Genomic DNA, 25240 nt, shown 5'->3' with positions numbered 1-25240 from the left:
AGGTGCACCCACCTCACCCAGCCTGGGCCCAGAGTCAAGCCCCATGTGCCAAGGGTGATGGCCTAACCCCAGTCCCACTTCCCTGTGCTCCCCAACTTACCCATAAAGTTGTAGTTCCAGGAGGACTGGGCAGGAACCATAAAAAAGCCAAGGAAGCGGTCGGACAGCAGCATCTGGACCCTTTCATAATGTGAGGGTAGATAGCCCTTGGGATTGTTCCCCTTGTCTGTGTTCTGGCGACCCCACTCATAGCCACTGGGGGTCAGCTTATAGGCTGTCAGTGTGCAGGAGCCTGGCGTGAAGCTGAAGGCGGGATGAGGACAGAGTCAGAGCTCAGGCCACCATTCTAGGCCCTGTGCTGCAATGCCTGCCCCGCCATACCTCCTCCCAAGGGGGCCCAAAGCCTACCTGCAGGTGATGATAATGGTCTTCTCACCATCCCAAGACGGGTTGTCAGCCATGATCTTAGCATGGGTGGTGACATCTTGGGGTGACAGCTGGGGGGATTCATTGGGCTGAGTGTGGATCCATCCTAAGGGTTCCATCTCCTATACGCAAAGAGAGGTGAAAAGCTATTTGAAGCCCTACCCCCATCTGCAGATAGGAATCACCTCCATGAGAGTTAACATGGCTGCCTTCCCTCCACCACTCTGACAGAAGAAAGCCCCCATCCTCCCACACCTCCACTGACCTTGAGGTACTCATGCTGGGGCAGCTGGCCAGGCAGGTGCACGGTTTGGTGAGTGCCCCACTGTGGTACCATCACAATGCAGCGGATCTCCTTCACCTGGGGGTTATCTGGTGGGCTCACCCCATACAAGTATCCTGCAATCTGGAAACAAGGGGGTCAAGAACCAAAATGATTCTTAGTGCCACTCTAGACTCTGGGCTGTTAGCCCAATGTTTTGTTCCCTTCCCCAAGAACAAAGAATAGGTCAGAATGTGGTCAGAATCTCTTGCATCAGGATCACCTGGGGTGGCTGTTAAAAACGCAAACATGGACCTCATCTCAGACTTACCACATCAGAATCTCAACTGGGGTCCAGGAATCTGCACAGTATAATCTGTATAGTATCCATAAATGAGTGAGCACACCAACACATGGCTCATGAATTTTCACAAGCTGAACACATCTTGAAATCCACCACTAGGTGGTATTTTAAATTTTACACTGCCATCAACAAAGTAAGAGGACCTGTGTTCCTCACAACACAGGGTATCAACAATCTTTTCAAATTCACCAACCTGAGGCCACAAATTGGGTGTTTTATACAATATGAATTCCCTGATTACCTGTAAAGTTGAGCATCTTTTCATTTGCCATCTGTAGTTCCTTTTCTGAACTACCTTCAGATTTTTTTTTAAAGATTTTATTTGTCAGAGAACGAGAGCACAAGCAAGGGGAGCCGCAGGCAGAGGGAGAAGCAGGCTCCCTGCTGAGCAAAGAGCCCAATGTGGGACTTGCCCCGGGATCATGACCTGAGCCCAAGGCAGATGCTTAACCGACTGAGCCACCCAGACGCCCCAGTTATGTTTTTAAATCAACTTTTGATAATTCCCTATTCTAGATTCTAATCCATCTTTTTTTAGAATTATGCAAATATTTTCTTCTTGTTTTTAGTACATCTTTGTCATACACAAGTTATTAATTTTGATTATGGTTTTGGGTTTTATGTCTTAAGAAGGCTATCCTTAGTGTTGTGATACTCTACAGCTTAGTATTTTACATGCAGATCTTTACATGCATTTTATTTTATTTTTTTTAAAGATTTTATTTATTTGACAGAGAGAGAGAGAGAGCACAAGCAGGGGGAGCGGCAGGCAGAGGCAGAGGGAGAAGCAGGCTCCCCGCAGAGCAGGGGGAGCCTGATGTGGGACTCGATCCCAGGACCCTGGGGTCATGACCTGAGCCGAAGGCAGTCGCTTAAACCAACTGAGCCACCCAGGCGCCCACATTTTATTTTCTTTATGTTGTGAGGCAGGGTTCTGATTGTTTCAGTATGATAAGGCATCCTTAATCCTACAGATCTGATACACATTTATTATATCCACATGAATCTGTTGCTGATTATATGCTATCCTCTTCCAGTAACTTTTGGATCATTTTCTTAATTGCCATAGCTTTATAATGTTTTAATATTTGATGAGAGCCAAAACCTTTCCTGCTGTTCCAGCCATTCTTTTTTAATTTGAGAGGGAAACAGAGTGAAAGAGAGAGAACACGAGTGGGGTGAGGGGCAGAGGGAGAAGCAGACTCCCCGCCGAGCAGGGAGCCCAAAGCAGGGCTCGATCCCGGAACTCTGGGATCATGACCCGAGTTGAAGGCAGATGCCCAACCAACTGAGCCACCCAGGCGCCCCTTGGCCATTCTTAATGTATATATATATTTATTCATCCGTGAATCCTGAAACCAGCACCTTAAGTTCCAAGCAATCTCAGGTGAGTTTTAGGCACATAAAATGCTGGGCACACACTATGGACTAGTTGAGCACACTTACTCACTTGGGCTCGAAGGTCAGATATGCAGATAAACTTCTTAAGCACATTCTTGGGAAGGATATAGGTATAACCGGTCTCCTTGATGTCATCAGATGAAACATAGATATGATTGGTCCTTAGGTGAAGGTTGGCAGCAGAGATGGCCCTAAAAACGGTGGGGAATGTCAGCATTTCTCTGGCCTAGCACCGCAGGTAGTATAAGTAGGCTTTGCCATCCCTAACCCCTCCCGTCCCTTATAGTACCTAACCCTCCATTCAGTCTTAGAGGAGAAAGTCTGGGTCTCATAGTTGCTGGTGGTAGAAGTAATGATCTCATCGCCATGCTTGTTGACAGTACGAGTCTGTGTTGCTGTCAGTTGTGACTGTTCCTTGGTCTGCTTCTCAATCTCTGCTATCTGCTGCCGCTGCTGTGACGGTGCCGAGATCTCCATACCCAGGATGATGTCTCGAATTTCTGACTGTGTCAGTGATGCCACATTCACACTGTGGGGACAGCATGGATCACACCACAAGATCCCTTCCCCTCAGTCAGTTCTATCCCAAAGGCAAGAGTGTAACTTGGTAAGACAAGGGACCCCAGACCCTTACTCCTGACAATCCTCAAGTGGCATTTGTAAAGGAAGTGTGACGTGGACACGTACTAATACCGGTAAGATTTATCACAGCCCAGGATGGCTCTGTGCATGTACACCTTTCAGCCATGCTGAAACCTGCTCAGTAGCCAGACATTCCTCTTTTCTTTGACACAAATGCCCTGGTTTATAAGACAATTCTCAAAAAGAGAAACCCTTAGAACATGTTCTCAACCACAGCTAGTACTGTTAGTCACCCTAGGCGTACCTGGAAATCTATGGACATTTTTATTTTTGGTTGTCACAATGACAGGGAGGGGGAAGGAAGGGGTGTGTGTGTGCTGCTAGCAATGGTACCTGGGGATCCGGGATGTTAAAACTTCCTGTAATGTATGGTCAGTAAAGAAATGCCCTGCTCAAAATGGCAACATGAAAAAATGCCCAAGAATCAGACTGAAGCCCTGAAACACAGACATTTTCTACATTATCTGAAGACATTGCCTACCTCTTTTCTATAGGCATCCCCAGAACAATTCCTTGAGAAATTTCTGAACCTAAATGTTTCCAAAAAACCCAGAAACCATATACTAAACCATTCATTTCATCCTTTTAGGATCTTCCATCTGTCTCCCCACCACCATTGCTCACTTGTTTTTCTTGCCGTAGTCAGCCAAGATAAGATCTTTTAGCTGCACCTCCACCTTGATCCACTCCTCGTCAGTCAGAGTGGGCCAGATGTGGTGTGGTTCTGTAATAGTAGTCTTGTCTGGCTTCAGGATCACCTTCGCCCGGTCATTGTTCACATGCAGGGCACGCAGAATCAGGATGAGGCGGGAGAAAGCCTGAGAAGAGATATGGCAGCAAGGGGGGCAGGGGGTCAGCCACTAGATGTCCTCCCCCTTTCCTCGATTCTATCCTTTCAAGGAACCCAGGAATTGATTTCAACCTCTAAGATGCAGCCTCTCCTGCTCCCCCTGTCAACTTTATACACAGAGCATAGAGCTGCTATCTCATCCACAGGTTGAAGATGTGAAAATGACCTCACAGGGGACCTGGGAAAAAGCTAAGGAAGAACAGGATTGTCTCACAGCCCCAGACCCACTCCTCTTAGTGACCCTCTTTGTTAGGGTTTCATACCGTGTAGGATGAGATAGTCTTGAGCCAGTCATCGTAGAGATTAAAGAGAACCATCTGGGGTTCAGTGGCTTTAAGGATGAGGTCCCCAAACTTTTCCACCTTGAGACAAGCCTGGAAAGGTAGCTGGAGCTCTGATCCTTTGATCACAATATTGGGAAAGTCTAGCAAGTGCACCTGAAACAAGATCAAGTCCAAGATTAGAAACAGAGCCTGCAGGTCTCAGCCCTCCTCTCTTCTACCTCACCCACCTCTCACCTCCAATGGGTCCAGCATGCCCTTCCTGGTGACAATGATCTGCTTGGGCTGCTCCTCCACAGGCAGAGATCGGATGAGGGCAGCCACTTCCTCAGCTGTCTTCCATTTAGCCAACTAAAAAGCAAGAGGGGAGGAAACAGAAATTGAGTTTCTACCATCTCAAGGTCAACTAGAACAAAAGATCCTAGTCTTGAAATAATCAACCTACGTTTCTGTTGTGCACTGCTATTGAATGTTGGGTACTTTAGGGATGCAAAAAAAGTGTCAAATGGCCTTGCCCAAAAGGCTTTTTCAACCTAGCTGGCCAAAGAAAAGTCATATAAGATGTACCACAAACCGGTATTTAATTACATGTCAGAGACAAAATAAATTGAGGCTAAAGATCATAAAAAGCTACATAAAGAAACAGGAAGACTTTATTTATTTAGAGAGAGAGAGAGAGCATGCACGCACACAAGTGAAGGGAGGGGCAGAGGGGAAAAAGAATCTCAAGCGGACTCCGCACTCAGTGCGGAGCTGGATGAGAGGGCTCGATCCCACAACCCTGAGATCACAACCTGAGCCGAAATCAAGAGTCGGATGCTTAACCGACTGAGCCACCCAGGCGCCCCACTGCACAAAGAAAAACGTCTTAAGGAACAAGTAAGACTGTGAATAAGAGAGGAAAGAAGGGAGTTCATTCTAGAAAGAAGCTATATAAGCAAAGCCACAGAAGTGGAAATGAATGCAACAGACTATGGGGATAGTAGGATACCAGATTGTTTGTAAGATTAAGTATTTACTTTTTGTTAGAGAGAGAGAGTGCAGCAGAGGGAGAGGGAGAAGCAAACTCCCCGCTGAGCAGGGAGCCCGATGCGGGACTTGATCCTAGCACCCTGGGACCATGATCTGAGCCAAAGGCAGATGCTTCACCGACTGAGCCACCCAGGTGTCCCTGGAAACAGGAGTTTTTAATTAATTAATTAATTAGAGAGCATGCATGCATAAGTGGGGGGGGGGGAAGAGGGTGAAGGAGAAGCAGACTCCCCGCTGAGCAGGGAGCCCGATAGACTCAGGCTCCATCCCAGGCCTGTGGGATCATGACCTGAGCCGAAGCCCGACGCTCAACCGACTGAGCCACCCAAGTGCCCAAGAAACAGGTTTTAAAGGAAGAGAAACCGTGGTTGGACAGGTTAAAACCCAGCCAGATATTAAGTGTCTAGGAAGACAAAGAAGAGTTAATTCATCAAGAAGAAATGGGCTACCAAAGGCTTAGAGGTAGAAATTAGGTAAAAGTGATGTTTTAAGAACATTTGTTCCCTTTAGAAAGGTGACTTTTGGTCGTCTCGTTCAAGACAGGTTAAAGATGGGAGAGTCAAGAAACAGAGAGACCAACTGTAGGTAACGAAGGACCTCACACACTGCTGGGCCCCCTATAGGAGAGAACTTCTCAAATTAAGTAACTCAGGGAAAAGGTTGAAATGAGATACCCTTAATCCCTCAGAGAGAACAGGAAGATGTCTCCTACCTCCACCCACTGTCTCTTACATACACCCCCCAAAGAAAAAGGGGCAGTAAGAGGCAGAAAAAGTTTACAGCTTCTCTGTCCTTTAACTGGCTCACCTGCCCCAAACGCTTCTGTCCAGCCCACACAGATGTGTGGATTATCTTGAGGAACAGCTGACCTGTGCGTGGATTGAAGATGAAGATGGCCCCGTTGATGGGTTTGGTGGTCAAGTTCCCCTCAAAGGTCTAAAGAATGATTACATCAGTTAGCATGGCCTAGACACAACCATTGTGCCTTCACCCCGTATGTACACATTTGCCTCATCACCCTCCCATAGGCATATACTGAGCCCCACATCTCTACATTGCTTCTAATTCTCACCTTGTGGATAGTCACTCTGTAGACATTAGTGTCATCCACAAACCAGATAATCTGGTTGGAGAAGAGCTCACCATAATTCTGAGAGGACAGATAGGGCTCAGTGGGCTCAGACGAATAGAGCTGTAGGCCCTTGCGGATCCGTTCACGTAACACATACAAGGCAGGGTTTGCCTTCATGATCTTGGCCATGGCCTGCTGTATGAGAGGCTTGCTGCCTGGGAACCAGTTTCCATAGGCACTATGGGAATAGAAGAGGCAAGAAGAGTGAAGACCAGGCTGGCAGCCCCAGGAACAAGGTAAAATGGAACCCTAGAGAGAAAGGCAAGACTGCTGGCCAGGCAGACAAGTGTCTCCTCAGGTACACTAAACATCACATGTACATACTCTGAGTGTGGCAGCAGGCACCCAAATTGGCCCCATACTTTAATGTACATGTGTATTTTACTTTGCCAAGGCGGCACTTTCTTTTTCAGGGTCATTGACTTTTTCTTCCTTGCCTCTGTGTACAATTCTCTGTGACATCAGAATCTTGAGTTCAAGCCCCACATTGGCTGTAATTTACTTAAAAAATAAATAAAATTAATAAAGAAAGTATGGAGCTGATAGAAAAGCTTCCGAGCACCAACTTACCTGTGCAGATTATATGCCAGGTCAATGGCAATGAGCACACCAGTGGGCGAAGGGTAGATACTCATGTTGTCTGTGGTGTAGTCCAGGAACTTGGCCCGGGCGTAGCGTTCAATGTCATGGGAATCATAGTCCCCCCAGCGCAACTGGATATCAATCCAATACTTCTGAGTAGTGGTACTATCCATCACATCCCTGTGGGTAGAGAGGTCAGGAACCCACACTTCCAAGAAGCCACCAATATCACCAATGTTTCAGAACCACATGAACTCTCAATCACTATATCTAAACCTCAAAATTCCTAATCCCTCTGCCTGTTCCGATCAGCAAGCCCCTCACCCAGAGAATCAGCAGACCTTTGAGGGTGTTGACAGGATCCAGGGATGGCACTGGACCCAAATTAGAAAGAAAAGCAGAGAGGAACAATTCCTGAAATACCACTGCCAGAAGAACAGTAAAACCAAGCTTCCTGAGTGCCTAGGGCTTGGTTATAAGGCACTTACTTGGAGTCGGCCAGCAATGAGGGCCGAGAGACATTCCACTTATAGGAAGCAAACAGCAGGATATCTGCACAGGAAGAATTCATCTTATAGGACTTTCGCGGGTGAATTGTCTCCTTTTGTACTGTCTCAATCTCTAGTGCATCCAGTTCCTGATCAAACACCTGGAGGCAAAGGTAGAAAGGTTATGACTGTTTATGGAAGCCCACTAGAAACGAGGGCTTGCAGAATTTCAGATAATGTGGCACCTGGCACCACAATGCAAGTCTCATCCTCAGTGCTGCCAGGGGGGGATTTCCCATATGCCAGAGTAAGCTGACCTGACTTCTGGTGGTCCCCTCTCCCCTCAATTCTGGCCCACCTGGCACAAGTCCATCACAATGCTCTCGTGGATCTTCTGCCATAAGTGAGCTCGGAAGATCTGGATAAGAGAGATCTTCAGTGTGGGGATCTTGCCATGCATGAAGATACCCGTCAGATCCAGCTGCACCTGAAAGCCTACATATACCTGACAGGAAATAGAGAGGGACACCAGAGGTCAAGAGACTTTGGTTCTTAGGACATAATTTAGGAAGTAGGAACACTTGCTTTTAGCTTCCCGTCTCCCAGATCTAGCAATCACACTCACGTTGGCTCGGTTGATGGTTGGGGACCACCAGAGGGTGAATCTACGATTGGGAATCTGGTTCAATCCTGATCGCTGAGCATTAGTTAGCTTCTTCCACTTCATAGATTCCTCAAAACCACTGGCCTTTTCCCTGGGAAGAAGAGGCCAGTTAAAGTGAGGCCCTGCCATCTCCCAGAGCACTGCTCTCTGGTAAACACCAGAGGAGAACAAAAAGCACACAAGGGTTGAACTCAGAGGGTTGTGAAAGGTTACTGTAAGGCGAGAAGAGAATCCTCACCAGAAAAGCCCCTCCCAAGTAGGGAAGTAAGTGCCCTTGAAGAGTGTGTGTTCCAGAATGCCTTCAACACCACCCAGGGCCTGGATCATGTCTGTACGGTAGTTGTTCAGGTTCCAGAGCTTCCCATCATGCCGCTGATGTGTCCACCAGAAAGGGTTCTGCTTCAAAACCTAGATGGCAAGGCAGGTACCATCAAGCTTCTGGGTGCCTACTGCCCCAGATTCCTGGCACGGACCACGGATTCTTTTAATTCAGGGAAAATCTCTACCATCCCCTCCATGTACCTGGTACTGCTTAAAGTCAGTTCGAACACGCCAGCCCTTATCATAAGCCAATGTGTGCCGGTCCTTCTGGAAGAGGGTGTTGATTCGAGGAATGCCACGATCCCATGAATCTTCTAGATCTTCTAAGGTCAGTCGTCTGTCAAAGAGAAAAGATCTAAGTCAAGCATGTGTTCACAGAGAGTTTAGCATTCCCCGCTTGGCCAAGGGCAAACAGGTCAGATGTAGAATGTACTTCCTTGTCTCCATAAAAATATGGCATGCTCTGCTCCTGACCTCCATGCGAGGCTCAAAGATCACCCCTCCACACTCCTGACGGGACTGCTATGCCTTCCTGGATGTGTACCTGTTCTGAGCAATGGCCTCTTGTCTCTTCAGTGCATACTCAGCCCAGACCCGCTGAGAATCAATGAACTCGCTCTCCCATGGCTGTATGTAGCGGTATAAGTTGGGAATCAGTTGGTCTTCTTCATGGCTCATTCCTGAACGAAAGTGTGTGATACCTACATCTGTCTGCTTGGACCACCTGTTTGGGGCACAACCAAGTTTAGAAAAAAAATAAAATAAAACCTAAAAGTAAAGAAATAGGGTCTAGCAAGATTTTTTTTCCCTTTTTTTAAAAAGTTTTTTTGTTTATTTATTTAAGTCATCTCTACACCCAACATGGGGCTCAAACTCATGACCAGGAGATGAAGAGTTGCATGCTCTTCCAACTGAGGCAGCCAGGCACCCGTAGCAAGATTTTCAACCAAGTCCTACCTGAGGTCAGACTGGGGGATGAGCACATGGCCCATTGAGAGCATGCCGAGTCCACCCAACTCCTTAGGGGTATAGAACACAACAGGAGGGAACCGACTGGGCATCTTGGAGTTGAGGCCAATCTTGATACGTGTCTGGATCTTATTCTCACACTTCACTAGCAAGTCCAGGAGCTCCTGGGTGTTCACCACCGCCTCCCGAAAGTATGTCATAAGGCCTATAAGAGCTGTGTTCCACTTATTCACAATCTGAAAAAAGTGGGGAGAAAGTAAATTATACGTGAGCTATGCGGGGCAGCAGGGGGTGGTGGCAGGGACTACTTGATCCAGTTAATTAAATTCTCCCTAGTTCTCAAGGAAAATTTGAGCTCAATGTCATTAGGAAAGTATATATAAATCAAAACTACTATGAGATACTATTTAACACCCACAGGAATGGCTATAAAGCAGTGACAACTGCTGGCAAGTTTGTGAAGAAAATGGAACACTCATGTACTGCTGGTGGGAATGTGAAATGGTACAATGGTTGAATCACCTCAAAAGGTTAAACATAGTTACCATATGATCCAGCAATTCTATTCCTAAGTATATACCCAAAAGAAATGAAAACATATGTCCACACAAAGATGTGTACACAAATGTTCACAACAGCATTATTTGTAATAGCCAAAAAGTGGGGGAAAAAACCGAAGTGTCCATCAACTGACAAATGACTAAACAAAATGTGGTATATCCATATAAAAGAATATTACTCATAAATGAAAAGGTTCAAGTATTGATACATGCTACAACACAGATGAATCTTTAAAACATGTTAGGTGAAAGAAACCAGACAGGGACGCCTGGGTGGCACAGTCAGTTAAGCATCTGACTCCTGGTTTTGGCTCAGATAATACTCTCAGGGTCCTGAGATTGAGCCCTGCGTTGGGCTCCATGCTCAGTGGGGAGTCTTAAGATATTCTCTCCTGGTCTGCCCCACCCCCTACTCGCACACACGTGCTCTCGCTCTAAAATAAATCAATCTTTAAAAAAAGGAAACCAGGCAATAAAGTCACATATTGCACAATTCCGTTTATATGAAATGTCCAGACTAGGCAAAATCATATAGACAGAAACAAGATTCATGATTGCCAGGAGCTAGATGTAGGGGGAACAATGGGGAGTGAATGACTGTTCATGGGTACAGGGTTTCTGTTGGGGGTGATGAAAATGTTCTAGAATTAGATAGTGGTGATGGTTACACATACTGAAAACCATTGAATTGTATATTTTTAAAGTGTGAATTTAATCTCAAAAAAAAAATCAATTAAGGCAATATAAGCACTTAAAATAAGAGCAAATATAGTGGTAGTTTTAAGGGGAAACCCGATGGGAACTTTGAGGTTTGTTCTTTCTCTTGCCCAAACCCCAGTTTGGGTTTTTCTCGCTCCTTCTGGGCTATAAAGTTCCTTCCAGGGTACTTCGTAGCAAGTTGAGTCTTGAGCATCACCTCCCAGTGGACCCCGAAGATCTAGGAGGAGCTTCCGTCTGTGACCAGGCTTCCAATGGATTCACCGAAGCAGCTTTACCCAACCTGGGACCTGGGATCATCTCAGATGCCCAGTGAAGAGAAGTCTCAGGAAGGCTCGGGTGCCTCTCAAACTATCTCCGAAGTATTAACAAAGAACCCTGGTAAACTCACTCTCGACTCTAGTATCAAACTCCCTTCCCCTCTACCAGAATATCCACCCCAGCAGCAGGACAGAGAGAAGAAACCACAGGGGCTCGTTGAGCGCATCCTTAGCACCAGCGGGAGGAGGACTGGAGTAAGGACTTTGTTAACCGCTCGGAAAGAAAGGATGGCAAGGATGATTCGAAGGATTCAGTACCAGCGAACCTCAGCCCGGGGTCCCAGCTTCACAAAGATCTACAGCAGAAGGAAGCTGAGGAGGGTGTATCAAGAGTAGAAAGATTTAGATGTCACTGTCATTACTGCCTTTATCATGAAGATCTTTCTGAGGAAACCAGCATGAAGAATAATTATGATGTAGAGCCAATGTAAACATAAACTTTATTTTTTTTTTTAAGATTTTATTTATTTATTTGACAGAGACACAGCAAGAGAGGGAACGCAAGCAGGGGAAGTGGGAGAGGGAGAAGCAGGCCTCCCGCTGAGCAGGGAGCCTGATGTGGGGCTCAATCCCAGGACCCTGGGATCATGACCTGAGCCGAAGGCTGATGTGTAAAGACTGAGCCACCCAGGCGCCCCCATAAACTTTATTCTTGTACGGTTTCTTAGTGATTTTAGGATCATTTTGCAGCAGCCTGGGAAAGCTGCTCTATGTTAGGGCAAACTATAATATTTTGGTAATCTATGATACTATAAAGTCTTCCTTTTTATATCTTTTCTACCTTCAAACCAGTAATTTGTGAGGAATCCTGTAGTTTGCATTTGAATGACTTCAGTACACGTCCACCTTTTGATTTGACCTAAGGAAGCACTAATACGTTTTGAGTGTTGCCTGTGTGTTTGAGAGGCCTGAAGTCATTAAGACAAGACCTAACCTCAAAAATTGGAAGCCAAATAACTTGTGCAGAAGGAATACACAGGAAACTTTGGGTGGTTTGGTTAGAGCAAGATTAGGGCAGATGTGTTAGATTTTGTGGTTTTCAAAAATTTTAATAAAATTTTTTTGTGCTATTTTGATTTTTAGTAGCAAATGTGTGTATAGGATCTAATTAAAACTGACTTATCTGAATACCTCTTAAAAAAAAGAGCAAATATAGTTAAGTAATCTGGGGTGGGCAGAGGAGGAAAAGGGATGAGAAAAACTACTAGAAATTAATAGAGGGAATGAAAACTAATGGGGCCACAGAAATTACCTTCCGCCATAAAGAACTACAAAACTAAGCAAAATACATAAAACAGTATCTTCAGACAACTGACAAATAGGCAACACAGACCATGACCCTTGAGAAAAAGCAAACAAATGAAGTGAGCCCCACAAATGCCCCAGCTTCCTGCCTACTGGCAGTTTCCCAGCTGCACCATACACATGGAAGGGTAACGGAAACAAAGTCCAACAGTCTCAATGAATTGAAGAGACACAGATTAGAATTCAGGAGGCCAAGGCAGCTAGAATTTGTGGGGTACAAGTACTAGAGAGAAGCAAGTTCTCAGAAAGCGATTTCTGGAGATCCATGAAGGGATCTTTTGGCTGAGCACCAATCTGTATGCAGTAAAACTCAAGGTCTAGAAGAACACCCAGAGACTCTTAACTCTAGGGAACAAACTGGGTAGGGGGATGAGGTAACTGGGTGATGGGCATTAAGGATGGCACTGGATGTGAGGAGCACTGGGTGTTACAGACAACTGATGATTAACTGAACTCTACGCCTGAAACTAATGATGTATTTTATGTCGGCTAATTGAATTTAAATGATAATAATAAAAAAGAACGCCACAGATCAGAAAGCTAAACAAGTCCCACAGGTCATAGAAGGTTGCCAACAGTTTGTGTTCCTACCTACTAGAGTAGAGAGACCTTGTCATACATGGGAATTGGGTAGAGCCCCAAGAAAGTTATCAACCTAGCAATGGAGGTACATTAACTCCAGAACAAAGGGTGCTATAGATTTGCCATAACCAAGCTTAAAAGCAAGTCCTAAAAGGATCAAACTAATCCACAAGTTACTGAACTGCACATAACACAATTTTTAACAAAACATAACAAAACCTATAATGTAAAACTCAAAATTTCTAGCATGTAATAAAAAATTACCATTCATGCAAAAAAAAATAGGAATGAATTATCCATAATCAGAAAAAACTCAATCAACAGAAACAGACCTAGCAATAACACAAATAATGAAATCAGTAAACAAGGTCCTTACAACAGCTATTTAACAAATCTTGTAATTATGCTTGAATATATAAAGAAAAACATGAACACAGTAAGGGGAGAAAAGATACTAAGTACCCAAATATATAAAGAAAAATATGAACACAGTAAGGGGAGAAAAGATACTAAGTACCCAGACAGAACATCTAGAGATAAAAATTACAGTATCTGAAATAAAAAAAAAATACACTAATGGAATTAATAACATTGTAAAATTGCAAAAAAAAGTAACAGTTTACGTTAATAAAAATGAAGGCAAAGTAAACACTTTTTCAGACAAACAAAAGCAGAGTGTATTCCCTGCCAATAGACTGTTACTACAAGAAATGTTAAAGGAAATTCTTTAAGCAGAATGAAAACACTAGACAGAAATCTGGATCTACACGAAGTAATGGAGAAAACCAGATAAAGTATGTGAGTAAAATGTAAAAGATATTTTTGCTCATTTTGTAATTTTTATAAAAGATAAAGGCTATTTAGAGCAAAATTAGTAACAAACTATTATTGTATTTATAATACAGGTACAGTTAAAACATATGAAAAAATTCTACAAAGAGAGGGGGGAAATGGAAGTACAGTGTTGTAAGGTTCTCGTACTACATGCAAAGTGATCTTAGTAGTAGACTAATGGGCACAGTAGAGACTGTAGTAAGTCAGAGATGTAGAGAGCAACCAAAAAAACACCCCAAAAAACAAAAAAATTCAGGTAGTTACTAAGCAAAGAGTGAAACTAAATCAAACAAAACAAAAAACCCACCCAGGGTACCTGGCTGGCTCAGCTGGTGGAGCATATGAATTCAAGCCCTATGCTTGGTGCAGAGATTACTTAAAAAAAACAACACAAAAAAAAAACCCGAGGTGCCTGGGTGGCTCAGTCGTTAAGTGTCTGCCTTCAGCTCAGGTCATGATCCCAGGGTCCTGGGATCAAGCCCCAAGTTGGGCTCCTTGCTCAGCAGGGAGCCTGTTTCTCCCTCTCCCTCTGCCCCTCCCCCCGCTAGTATGCTCTCTCTCAAATAAATAAAATCGTTTTAAAAAAAGTGTCTTTGCAGGGGTGCCTAGGTGGCTCAGTCTGTTACAAGGCTGCCTTTGGCTAAGGTCATGATCCCAAGGTCCTGGGATCTAACCCTGTGTTGGGCTCCTTGCTTAGTGGGGAGACTGCTTCTCCCCCCCACCACCACTTGTGTTCTCTCTAAAATAAATAAAATCTTTCAAAGCAAGCAAGTAAGCAAGCAAGCAAACAAACAAACAAAAACCATGGGGGGCCTGGGTGGCTCAGTCATTAAGCGTCTACCTTCGGCTCAGGTCATGATCCCAGGGTTCTTGGATCGAGCCCCACACCAGGCTCCCTGCTCAGCAGAAGCCTACTTCTCCCTCTCCCACTCCCCCTGCTTGTGTTCCCTCTCTCGCTGTCTCTGTCAAATAAATAAATAAAATCTTAAACAAACAGTAGTGGTATATTTGTGTTTACCAGTTACAAAGTCCAGTTCTAACCCTAGCAGTCTCTTGAGGTACATGACATAGCACTCCATTTGGCACACTCCCTTGGTCATCACCTGTATTCAGGTTCACTGCTCCTTGGACAAAATGCTTGTCAGTTTGCATTTTGGTATCAGTGAAATGGCCCCCCACTCCCCTAAGCCTGCTAATAGCTTGGATGAATTCTTGTTGGTTTTCCATCTGCAAGCCAACTATATTTTGCCCAACTTTCAGTCATATTCAACAAAACGTCCTGCCTTTTTATACAATTACAACCTAACTGTTATGTGGGTAATTTTTTCTAAATATTTTAAAGATTCCAGATTTCTGAACTTTAGAAATTCTTCCATGCTCAAAAAATACAATTTTCTTGAAAAACATCATGTGGCTTTACGCTAAAAGACTGGATGTCTTATTTATTTATTAGAGCATATGCGCACATGCAGGAGCACAAGGGGGGGCGGGGGAGGCAAGAGGCAAAGGCGGGGGGGGGGGGGGGGGGGCAGCAGAGGGAGAAGAGAGACAAGCAGACTCCCTGCTAAATGCGGAGCCTGACACGGGGCTTGATCCCAGGACCCTGGGTTCATGACCTAAACTGAAGTCAGACCCTTAACAGACTGAGTCACATGCCCCAAGGCTTGACTGTCTTTTATTTTTTTTATTTTTATTTTTTTAAAGATTTTTTATGCATATTTTGACAGAGAGAGAGAGAGAGACAGCGAGAGAGGAAACACAAGCAGGGGGAGTGGGAGAGGGAGAAGCAGGCCTCCCTGCTGAGCAAGGAGCCCGATGTGGGGCTCGATCCCAGGACCCTGGGATCATGACCTGAGCCGAAGGCGGACGCTTAACGACCGAGCCACCCAGGCGCCCTTGAATGTCTTTTAATAAAGTGAACTGTCTCTGAACAACCCCTTCCAAAAACAAAACAAAACAACCCCAAAACAAAAGAGATGGACATGAAAGAGGAAATAAATAAATCTACAATTGGAGATTTCCAAGACTCTTCTCTCAGTAATTGATAGAAGTAGACAAAAAAATCATTAAGGATATAGAAAGACTTGAACAACACAATCATTCAATCTGACCTGACATCTATAAAACACTACCCAACAGTAAGAATACAGATTCTTTTCAAGTATACATGAGACAGTCACCAAGACAGACCTTATATGCTAGACCACAGAACAAGTCTTAAGACATTTGGAAAAACTAAGATCATACAAAGTATGTTTTCTGACCGTAATGGAATTACACTAGCAACTAATAACAAAAATATTTGGAAACCCCTCAAATATTTTTAAATTAAATATCATACTTCTAAAAAACATATGGGTGAAATAAAAACTCTCAAGGAGAATTAGAAAATATTTTTAACTGAATGAAAATAAAGACACGACTTAACAAAATTTCATTTGTCCAAACCCACAGAAAATACACCACCAAGAGTGAACCTGACGGTAAACTACGGCCTTTGGATGATTATGATACGTTGGTGTAGGTTTATCCTTGGTAAAGAAGGTACCACTCTGGTGAGTGGTGTTGATAATGGGGGAGGTTGTGCATGTGTGGGGGCAGGGAGTATATTAGAAATCTCTGTCCCTTCCTCTCAAATTATTATAAATCGAAAATTGTTCTAAAAAATTAAGTCTAGGGGTGCCTGGGTGGCTCAGTCGGTTGAGCATCTGCCTCCGGCTCGGGTCATGATCCCAGGGTCCTGGGATCGAGCCCCGCATCAGGCTCCCTGCTCTGTGGGAAGCCTGTTTCTCCCTCTCCCAGTCCCCCTGCTTGTGTTCCCTACCTCTCTGTGTCTCTCTGTCAGATAAATAAAATCTTTTAAAAAAATAAAAGATAAAAAAAAATAAAAAATTAAATCTAAAAATAAATAATGTGAAATAGAAGTCAAAACAAAACCCCCAAAGTTTTGTTCTGAGAGAGAGAGAGAAATACAGAGACAGAGAAATACATCTACTGCCAGGTACAGATGTTCTCTTGAGGTCTGTCCCTCTGGCTTTATTTTCTTTTTCATTTTTAAAAGATTTTTTTATCCATTTAGAGAGAGAGAGGGCACCTGGATGGCTCAGTCGGTTAAGCGGTTGCCTTCGGCTCAGGTCATGATCCCAGAGTCCTGGGATCCAGTCCCGCATCAGGCTTCCTGCTGAGTGGGGAGTCTGCTTCTCCCTCTCCCTCTGCCCCTAGCCCCCTTCTCTCTCTCTCAAATGAATAAAATCTTCAAAAAAAAAAAAAGTATTTAGGGGCGCCTGGGTGGCTCAGTTGGTTGGGTCTCTGCCTTTGGATCCCAGGGTCCTGGGATCAAGCCCCGCGTCGGGCTCCCTGCTTTGCGGGGAACCTACTTCTCCCTCTGCCTGCCAATCCCCCTGCTGTGTGTGCTGTCAAATAAATAAAATAAAGTCTTTAAAATATATATATTTAGAGAAAGAGAGATAGCGAGAGAGAGCACAAGTGCAGGGGGTGGGGGGAAAGCATGCTCCCTGCCCAGCACGGAGCCTGACATGGGGCTCGATTCCAGGACCCCAGGAACATGACTAGAGCTGAAGGTGGACGCCTAACAAACTGAGCTGCCCAAGTGCTCCACCCAGGCGCCCCTGTCCCTCTGGCTTTAGACTTCAAGTCATCTGGACATGCAAAAAGGGACTCCCCGGTGAGGGAAGCACAGTGGGAAGGCAGGCAACCAAGCAGGAAGGTAGCCGTAAGGCCCTTCCGAAACTGAAGCTAAGAAAGCTACACTTGGGGCGCCTTGGTGGCTCAGATGGTTGAGCGTCTGCCTTTGGCTCAGGTCATGATCCCAGGGTTCTGGGATCGAGCCCCGTGTCAGGCTCCCTGCTCAGCGGAAAGCCTGCTTCTCCCTCTGTCTGCCACTCCCCCTGCTTGTGCTCTCTCGATCTCTGTCAAATAAATAAATAAATAATCTCAAAAAAAAAAAAAAAAAAGAAAGAAAGCTGCACTTTATAAGTCAGATTATCTACATCCATCTCTGTTTTCCTTCTGTTATTCCTGGCCCTCACCAAAACCTTGCTTAAATGTCCCAGCCTTATTTTATAACCACTACTAGGACTGAAGGGAACGGTCCTGTCTCCAAGCTTGGGCTAGTGTGCTACATTATACCTAAAGCAAGAATGACGAGAGGATCTAAAGTGGCAGTGGCAGCAATGATTCCAAGAGTCCAAGGAAGAAGGAAATTTTAGAGGACAAGAATAGGGCCTTAAGGTCCAGCCATCTCTTACCCTACTGGATATTTCCCTCTATTATCAATCTTGGAAGACCAAGAAATTTTATTCCAAGTACTTTACCTAACCACACCTCAGGAAATAAATTCCAGTATTTTATTATCTGATCATAATTCCTGATCCCTGTAATTAATGACAGTAAATGTTTATTAAGCAATTTATTGAATAATATAACTTACTATATACATTAATTCTCACAAAAGCCCTCTGAGCTAGATAACACATTCAGTATGCCCAGTTTTTATAAAATTTTGAGGGAAACAGAGAGAGAAGCAGACTCCCCACTGAGAGGGGAGCCCTGGCTTGATCTCACAACCCTGCGATCATGACCTGAGCCAAAATCAAGTCAGAAGCTTAACTGACTGAGCCACCCAGCTGCCCCTCAGTATCTGCCCCCATGCCCTTTAAGATCTTATTCATTCATCTGAGAGACAGACCACAAGCAGGGGGAGAGGGAAAAGCAGATTCCCCGCTGAGCTGGGAGCCTGACAAGGGGCTCAATCCCAGGACCTTGAGATCACAACCTAAGCCAAAGGCAGATGCTCAACCATCTGAGCCACCGAGGGACCCCTCCCCATTTTTTAAGAAGTTTAATTAAGTAATCTGTACACCCAACTCAGGGCTCAAATTCACAACCCTGAGATCAAGAGTTGCATGTGCTTCCAACTGAGCCAGCCAGGCACCCCATCATCAGTATCCCCACTTTATGGAGAGAACTGAGGCCCAAAGTGGGTGACATGTCCAAAATCACACTAGCTATGTGATAGAGCTGTGATCTGAACCTGACTGGACTACAGAACCTGTGCTTCTAACCGCTTCTAAACTGTTTCCCTCACCTCTGATACTACTCAGGCTCTCACCTCTCACGTATCTACTCCTTTGATCCCTACACTTTCTTCCAAGGCCTTTGGCCTCTTCTGGTCTCTTCCCACCCCCCACCCACCCCCCAAAACAAATCCAGGATCCCAACAGGGGCGAGCATTCTGCATTCCCCTGCATCCAATCCCTTACCACTCCACAACAGTCCTCTGGCAAACCCCAATCCTGAATCACCTCACCGCTATGATGTATCCACTTTGCCCATCCTGTCGTTGAGTAGCTAAGTGTTTCTGGGAAGAACTCACACTCAAGAGTTGTCCTGGTTTTCTTGAAAACCACCTGGAACACAGTTTCTTCAACAATCCTATAATACCTTTACCCTTGTGCTCAAGTCCAATCCAGGCAAAACTGAAAAATTCGAGATTTACTGTAATTTCCCACTCAACTTTAATTCGCACCTATCCAGACCTCTTTTCTTTTAGGATCAGAAGATGTTTCCCTCTGCTTGCCCTTTATTGTACCCCCACACTCAACTTCTTGGAACACTGCTCCATCACTTACCACACTGGTCTGCTGCACTCTGAACTGCCCCTGACTCCTACCTAATGGGAACATCCTTAAATCAATCCCATTTAAGAATACCACCTTGACTTAGATCTCCCTCTAGGTGGCACCTGATGTCCTTCTTCCTCTTACTCCAGCTCTGGCAAGTTGCCAGTCCTTGCTGTCTCCACTCCCTCACTTCCCATAAAGCCTCACCCACTGCAATCTGGCTTCTATCCCCACTATTTCTGAAACAGCTCTTGCTAAGGTCACCAATGACGTCCTGACTGCCAAATCCAATGGATACTTTTCAGGCCTTATCTAACTAAAACACTCTTAGGCAACTGACACTGTTAAATGCCCGCCCCAATTCCTGACATCCTTGGCTCTGATGACCCGGCATTCTCCCAGTCTGGCCACGCTGCTGCTAACAGTGTTTCCTATGGTTCCAAATTCATCCCTCTGCTCTTCTCTTTCCTTACACTTGACCTGGACAATCTTGCTCACTCTTGAGCTTTAAACCACCACCTTCATGCTGACAGACTCCTAAATCTACATCTTCCACCCAGATATCTTCTTCAAGCATCAGACTGTAAAATATCTCATTTGGACATCCTATAGGTGCCTCGACATTACCCCTCACTGCTCCTTCTCACCTCATTTCTCCCTCAAAAACTTAAAGCTCAAAGAATTTTTCAGCAAATCTAAGAGACCATCAATTTAAGAGGCATCACTAAGGGGGGAAACACACACACGTACATATATACTTATCTTGGAATGGAAGAAATAGATGCCTGCCAAACACCTCCAGCTGGATGTTCTCAGAAACCTCAAACTTGTTACATCCTAAACTAAATCCATTTATCTCCCCTCCTAAACCTGCTCTTCTTCCTGTACTCTTCCAGTTGGTAGTGCCAATATCTACTTAGTCAGCCATGCCAAAAACTGTTATTTTCCTTTCCCTCTGGCATCCCACCAAAATAAGGCTCTGCTGACTTTCCCTGCTAACTACTTATCAAATCTGCTCCCATCTCCTCACTGCTCTCATTACTGTCATCAGGAATTCAGAAGTCCCCAAACCTGATCTCCCACCCCATTCCTCTAAACCCATCCCCCCCACAGCTACAAGAGTGAATCACCTAACACAGAAATCTGGAAAGGTCATTTCTACACCTAAGACCCTCACAGGATTCTTAACAAGACATGCAATACCCTCCAGCATCTGGCTCTTGCTTATCTATCCAGCCCCTATTTCTTAACAGTCCAACTCCACAACCATACTCTATCAATAAACCTGAACCTTGTATAGCCCCACACGTATCATGCTAGTTACCTCTCCAGACATAAGGCTGAAGGAATACCCTCCCCCACCTGCCTCATCACGTTACTTCCTCCAGGAAGTCTTTCCTCTCCCTCCCCCAGACTGGGCTAGAGTCATTAACTTGAGTCTTCTCACAAATTCCCAAATAATACCACAGCTCTACAAACACTACAACCTGTTAACAGTTCTCTTGTCCATGGATCTGTCTCTCCAACTAGGTAGGCCAGCTCAACAAGAGCAGAGACTCTATCTTACGTGTAGTGTGTGCAGAGCCTTGAACACAGTAGTTATCAACAAATACCAATAGATTGAATGAGTTATATAATTCTTATTATTTGGCCCCTGGAGGGAATAAACCAACCTAAAAAGAAAAACTTTTCTCTTGTACTACACCCCCCAAAAAACATGAGATATTTTAAGTAAGAAAGACTAAGATAATGGGCGCCTGTATGACTCAGTTGGAAGAGCATACAACTCTTGATCTTGAGGTCAGGAGTTTGAGCCCCAAATTAGGTGTAGAGATTACTTAAAACAAACAAACAACTAAGAAAATGTATCCTTAACAAAAGCATTGTTTGGAGGACAGCCTAAAAAGAACCTGGCATTTCCCTCTCTTTTCGGCATTACTGATGCTCTTCAGAGCGTCAGCCAAGACGTTATGTGCACCATTACGGCAGCATGGAAAGACAGCAGGAAGAGCAGGGTGGCTTTTTAAACCTTACGGAAACTTAAGTATACAGAGTTAACAAATCCCCAGATTATTCTTTCTCAATTCCAGCTGAAGGCAGCTGGGCCTTTGGAAGCAACTGAAAGGGAAAATAAACACTGAGATAGCTAGTTATACTTGCTTTTTAATATACATTATTGTTGGTTAAAAGAGTAACTATATGAATAAATAATAAAGCCCCTGGTAAGATACAAAAAATGAAAAAAAAAATTTTTTTTAAAGATTTTATTTATTTATTCATGAAAGACAGAGAGAAAGAAAGAGAGGCAGAGGGAGAAGCAGGCTCCCAAGGAGCAGGGAGCCCGATGTGGGACTCGATCCCAGGACTCTGGGATCATGACCTGAGCCGAAGGCAGATGCTTAACCATCTGAGCCACCCAGGCGCCCCCAAAAATGAAAATTTTATTCAAATTAAAGAATCCAACTTCTGTTCTTACCTTAATTTAGAGTCATCACAACTACGCAGAAATAGGCTGCACATTCCCTACAAGGTATTCTCAGAAAGTACCTGAGTTGATTTGACACTCTAAGCTGCTATACCATAAAGCGTGGAAACTAGTACACTGAGAAAAGCTGGGAAGAAACAAGAGCCAACCAGGGGAAGAGTTAAAAGGGATGGGAGATGGACAGAGGACATGAGGCAAGCTAGGGTTGACTGCCTTATATACCTTGGTGAAGGTGGTAGAGCCAGAGGCCATCAGAATCTGACGCACACGGTTGTGGAAGCGCTGCATTGACTCATCATCCACACGCAGGAAACACTGAGCTGTCCGCTCCTTAGTAACCTAAACCATAAGGTCAAGATTAATTTGTCTCTGATACTGCCGCAGAAGCAAGGACCAACTCTGACCCCCACCCCCCACTAAAACCTAGCCACCCAACAAGGCTCAATCGACCAATAATGAAAAGGTGTGATGGTGTTCCGCACCCCTGCGTACCCCAGAGGTACAGGGGTGGTAATGCTACTCCAAGCCTCCTTTCCAGACTGTACCTCATTCTGTAGGTTCCAGACCCCATCCTTGTGGGTGAACTCCTCATAGCTGGTGCGGCATTTAGGTAGGATGCGGCACTCAAAGCCACACATGTTGAACAGCAGGTTGGGGTTGTCCTTACTGTACACAGACACGAAGCTGTTCTCCCACTGAACTGTAGTCACTGACCGTGGCAGACGGTTCTTGATGTCCCAGAACACTGCCCGACCCCTGCTCACAGAGAACATATGGTCACATCAGTCTCCTAGAACTTGAAGCAACTTCCCTCAGAAGGCCAGACTCGCAGTATTCTAGGACAGTACCCTCCTCCAGCCCAGGACACAACCTCATAAATTCCCTCTAACTGTTCTCTGAGTCCCTCAAGCTAATGTCTTTCCAGCTCCTGCAGCCCCAATTTAGACTCACAAGTTGACATCATGCTTCATGAGGCGCATGCGGGCATCTCGGGGCCAGCACTTCTTATTATTATAGCCAACGATATTTTCATTGTTGGGGTCAGGATGCTCTGTCAGGTAACGCTGGATCAGGTCCCGAGCCTCATCTGCTGTGAACCTATACCAGGCAAGATGCATTGCTGAGACTGAAATAACCTGGGACCTCATAAGACCTATAGCTCTGCAGAAAAAGCCCACCTCCAACCCCCACCCTACTCATAGGACTTCATTCTGTTTTAGAGCCCCAACCCTGCAACAAGTCAACTAAGGTACAAGAGCTTCGTCCAGAGGCTGGGCATATGCCTCAATGCAAGAATAAGAATCCAGGGAAGTCATCACCTGAAGAAAATGTGGATACGATCAATGTATCTGCAGAAGAGACGGATGGGGTGGGCAGCCTCAGTGGCTATGTCCTGGAAACTGAGAAAGTCATTTGGCATCTGAGGGGGCCCAGCCATCTCACTGGCCCGGTGCAGTCCCAATACCAGCAGATCCATCACCAAACCATAGTACTGCACGATAAATGAGGCAAACTGCAGGCCTCTAATGATCCCATAGGAGTTTGTATGGTTCATGTCCTAGAAAGAAAGATTTACAACTCTGAACAATTCTTAACTCATGGCCATGTCCCAGGTCTCTCTAGGGCCTATCCTCTTTGGTCCTCCCCTCAGCAAATCCTACCTCAGGGAGCCAGACACACTCCCCGATTCCTTGATACCCTCCCCCCAAGACACACCTTATAGTTTATGACGACATTGTTCTTGGCTGTCATGTAGTCAGCTATGTTGTGGTCTACAATGAGTCGCAGCAGCCTATTAAGCAGGGTCAAGTCGATCTTTTCATACATCTTCTCAAAGCGCGATTCCAGCATGACATTGCATTCACCCTCACTTGTCTCCCACACGTCCTGCAGATTATTGATGCCTGAGGAGTAGGCAAAACAGGTCTCCAGCAGGTCAGAAACTCCAAGGCTAGTGCCTGCAGTACCCATCAAAACCCATAACCTTGTCTCAAACCACTCATTCTAAGAGTGGAGTGAGACAAGACTCACTTGTAAGAGTGTCGGCTTTGCTTGGTTTAACATCAACACTACGACCTTGGCACTATGCAGCAAGAGAATAAACTAATTCTACTGCCTGGATGAGAATTTTGATGTAGAACTCAATTCACCTCAAATCAACCCAATTCACCTCATTCGCCAAGGGCAAAGCCAGAAAAACTTTACCTTGGCACCACTTGTAAACAAGCAGAGGAGGTGGTTCTGTGTCAGCAGGCTTGATCCAAGGTGGGAAAAGGCGGCGCTTGTCAGCTTCATACCAAAGGTACTGGTCCAGGTAGGCATCAGTGATTTTCTCCAGTGGTTCCACGTCATATACTGGCACCAGGTGGCTATAGAGATCCATGAACTCAATGCCCACCTGTGGGACAAGGAAGCTGGCTTACTTGGATCCACCAATCACCTGAGGCAACCCACTACACCCTGGGGGCCGTGAAAGAATAGCATAGCCAATAGAAAACGTGGGGGGCAGCTTACTCACTTCTTTAAAGGCTCTCTGTGTGAGGAGGTGACGCTTGATGCGGGACAATGCCTCATGGGGGTTGTCATAGGCTTGCTCGATCAGACCTAGCTCCTCCCTCTGAGACTGGTTTAACCGAGACTTCACACTGACAAGGAAACGGGAAAGATGAATGGGAAAACCAACAGGAAGCCAAACCCAGAAAGGACTGAGGCTAAACCGCCTTCCTTTGGACTCTGACAATGCTGTTCTTCCCGCTCTCATCTTTCCAAAGGAATCCACCTATTCTACTCACCTGTAAGCTTCCTTAAGCCGCTCCAAGGCCAAGATGAGCAACTTGGTGTCATGCTTGTAGGAGAGTGGGGGGAATGGGATGGGTGAGAACCTCCGGCTCTCCAACCAATGCACAGTGGTGGTATACACGGCCACCGCTTCCTCCGCTGTGATGTATGGCCCATCCTGCAAAACAGACATGATAATCAGCCTCCCACTGTAGCCTAATCCCTACAGATAAGGCATGGTCCCAACTCTGCAGTGTATCCCTCTGCCCACTCCCCACGTCCAGCCTAGCCTCAGCTGCCTAACCTTCAGGTAGTTGTGCTGTCGCTCCTGTTCTGCCTTCAGATACAGCCGAGTGAGGCGGCCCAGGTTCTTTTTGCAAACAGTCTTATCCACTGTGGCTCCACGGCGGATCCGTTCTCGGTTGTAGTGGGCAGTGTTGGTCCACCAATCAGCCTTGGCCTTCACATATCGAAGGATCATATTCTCGATAGGTGTTGGCAGCCCAGGTACCTGAAAGTACAAAAGGCACAATGAGAAAGGGATAGCAACCACACAGCTCCGAAATGGAGCCCAGGAGTGATAATCCTACCCCCAGAAAGATG

The 25240-nt window shown here is 45.3% G+C and overlaps 2 protein-coding genes and 1 pseudogene across 3 annotated transcripts in view; 2 read left to right on the top strand and 1 right to left on the bottom strand.

Moving 5' to 3' along the window:
- WDR81 (WD repeat domain 81) overlaps nt 1–25240 on the top strand; it is an 84910-nt gene that overhangs the window by 4987 nt on the left and 54683 nt on the right. The window lies entirely within an intron of this gene.
- PRPF8 (pre-mRNA processing factor 8) overlaps nt 1–25240 on the bottom strand; it is a 32801-nt gene that overhangs the window by 369 nt on the left and 7192 nt on the right. For both annotated transcript variants that reach the window (XM_025851020.2, XM_073879296.1), the window contains exons 16-42: nt 24942–25148; nt 24652–24815; nt 24378–24504; nt 24065–24257; nt 23576–23763; nt 23179–23417; nt 22811–22957; nt 22405–22615; nt 22082–22198; nt 9403–9650; nt 8990–9169; nt 8647–8782; nt 8363–8532; nt 8086–8215; nt 7819–7965; nt 7461–7621; nt 6961–7152; nt 6331–6568; nt 6066–6194; nt 4464–4577; nt 4209–4382; nt 3720–3913; nt 2743–2982; nt 2503–2644; nt 692–832; nt 409–548; nt 101–303 (exon numbers count right to left, since the gene is read on the bottom strand). In XM_025851020.2, coding sequence (XP_025706805.1) covers nt 101–303; nt 409–548; nt 692–832; nt 2503–2644; nt 2743–2982; nt 3720–3913; nt 4209–4382; nt 4464–4577; nt 6066–6194; nt 6331–6568; nt 6961–7152; nt 7461–7621; nt 7819–7965; nt 8086–8215; nt 8363–8532; nt 8647–8782; nt 8990–9169; nt 9403–9650; nt 22082–22198; nt 22405–22615; nt 22811–22957; nt 23179–23417; nt 23576–23763; nt 24065–24257; nt 24378–24504; nt 24652–24815; nt 24942–25148 — 4672 coding nt within the window. The remainder of the gene's footprint in view (nt 1–100; nt 304–408; nt 549–691; nt 833–2502; nt 2645–2742; nt 2983–3719; nt 3914–4208; nt 4383–4463; nt 4578–6065; nt 6195–6330; nt 6569–6960; nt 7153–7460; nt 7622–7818; nt 7966–8085; nt 8216–8362; nt 8533–8646; nt 8783–8989; nt 9170–9402; nt 9651–22081; nt 22199–22404; nt 22616–22810; nt 22958–23178; nt 23418–23575; nt 23764–24064; nt 24258–24377; nt 24505–24651; nt 24816–24941; nt 25149–25240) is intronic.
- LOC141370380 (developmental pluripotency-associated protein 3-like) lies at nt 10946–11464 on the top strand (annotated as a pseudogene).

The sequence above is a fragment of the Callorhinus ursinus genome, unplaced genomic scaffold, assembly GCF_003265705.2.
Source record: "Callorhinus ursinus isolate GAN/ISIS: 27379988/994484 unplaced genomic scaffold, GSC_fseal_2.0 scaffold34, whole genome shotgun sequence".
NCBI lineage: Eukaryota > Metazoa > Chordata > Mammalia > Carnivora > Otariidae > Callorhinus > Callorhinus ursinus.
The sequence above is the reverse complement of the archived record's forward strand: the minus strand, read 5'-3'. Positions and strand labels throughout refer to the sequence as shown.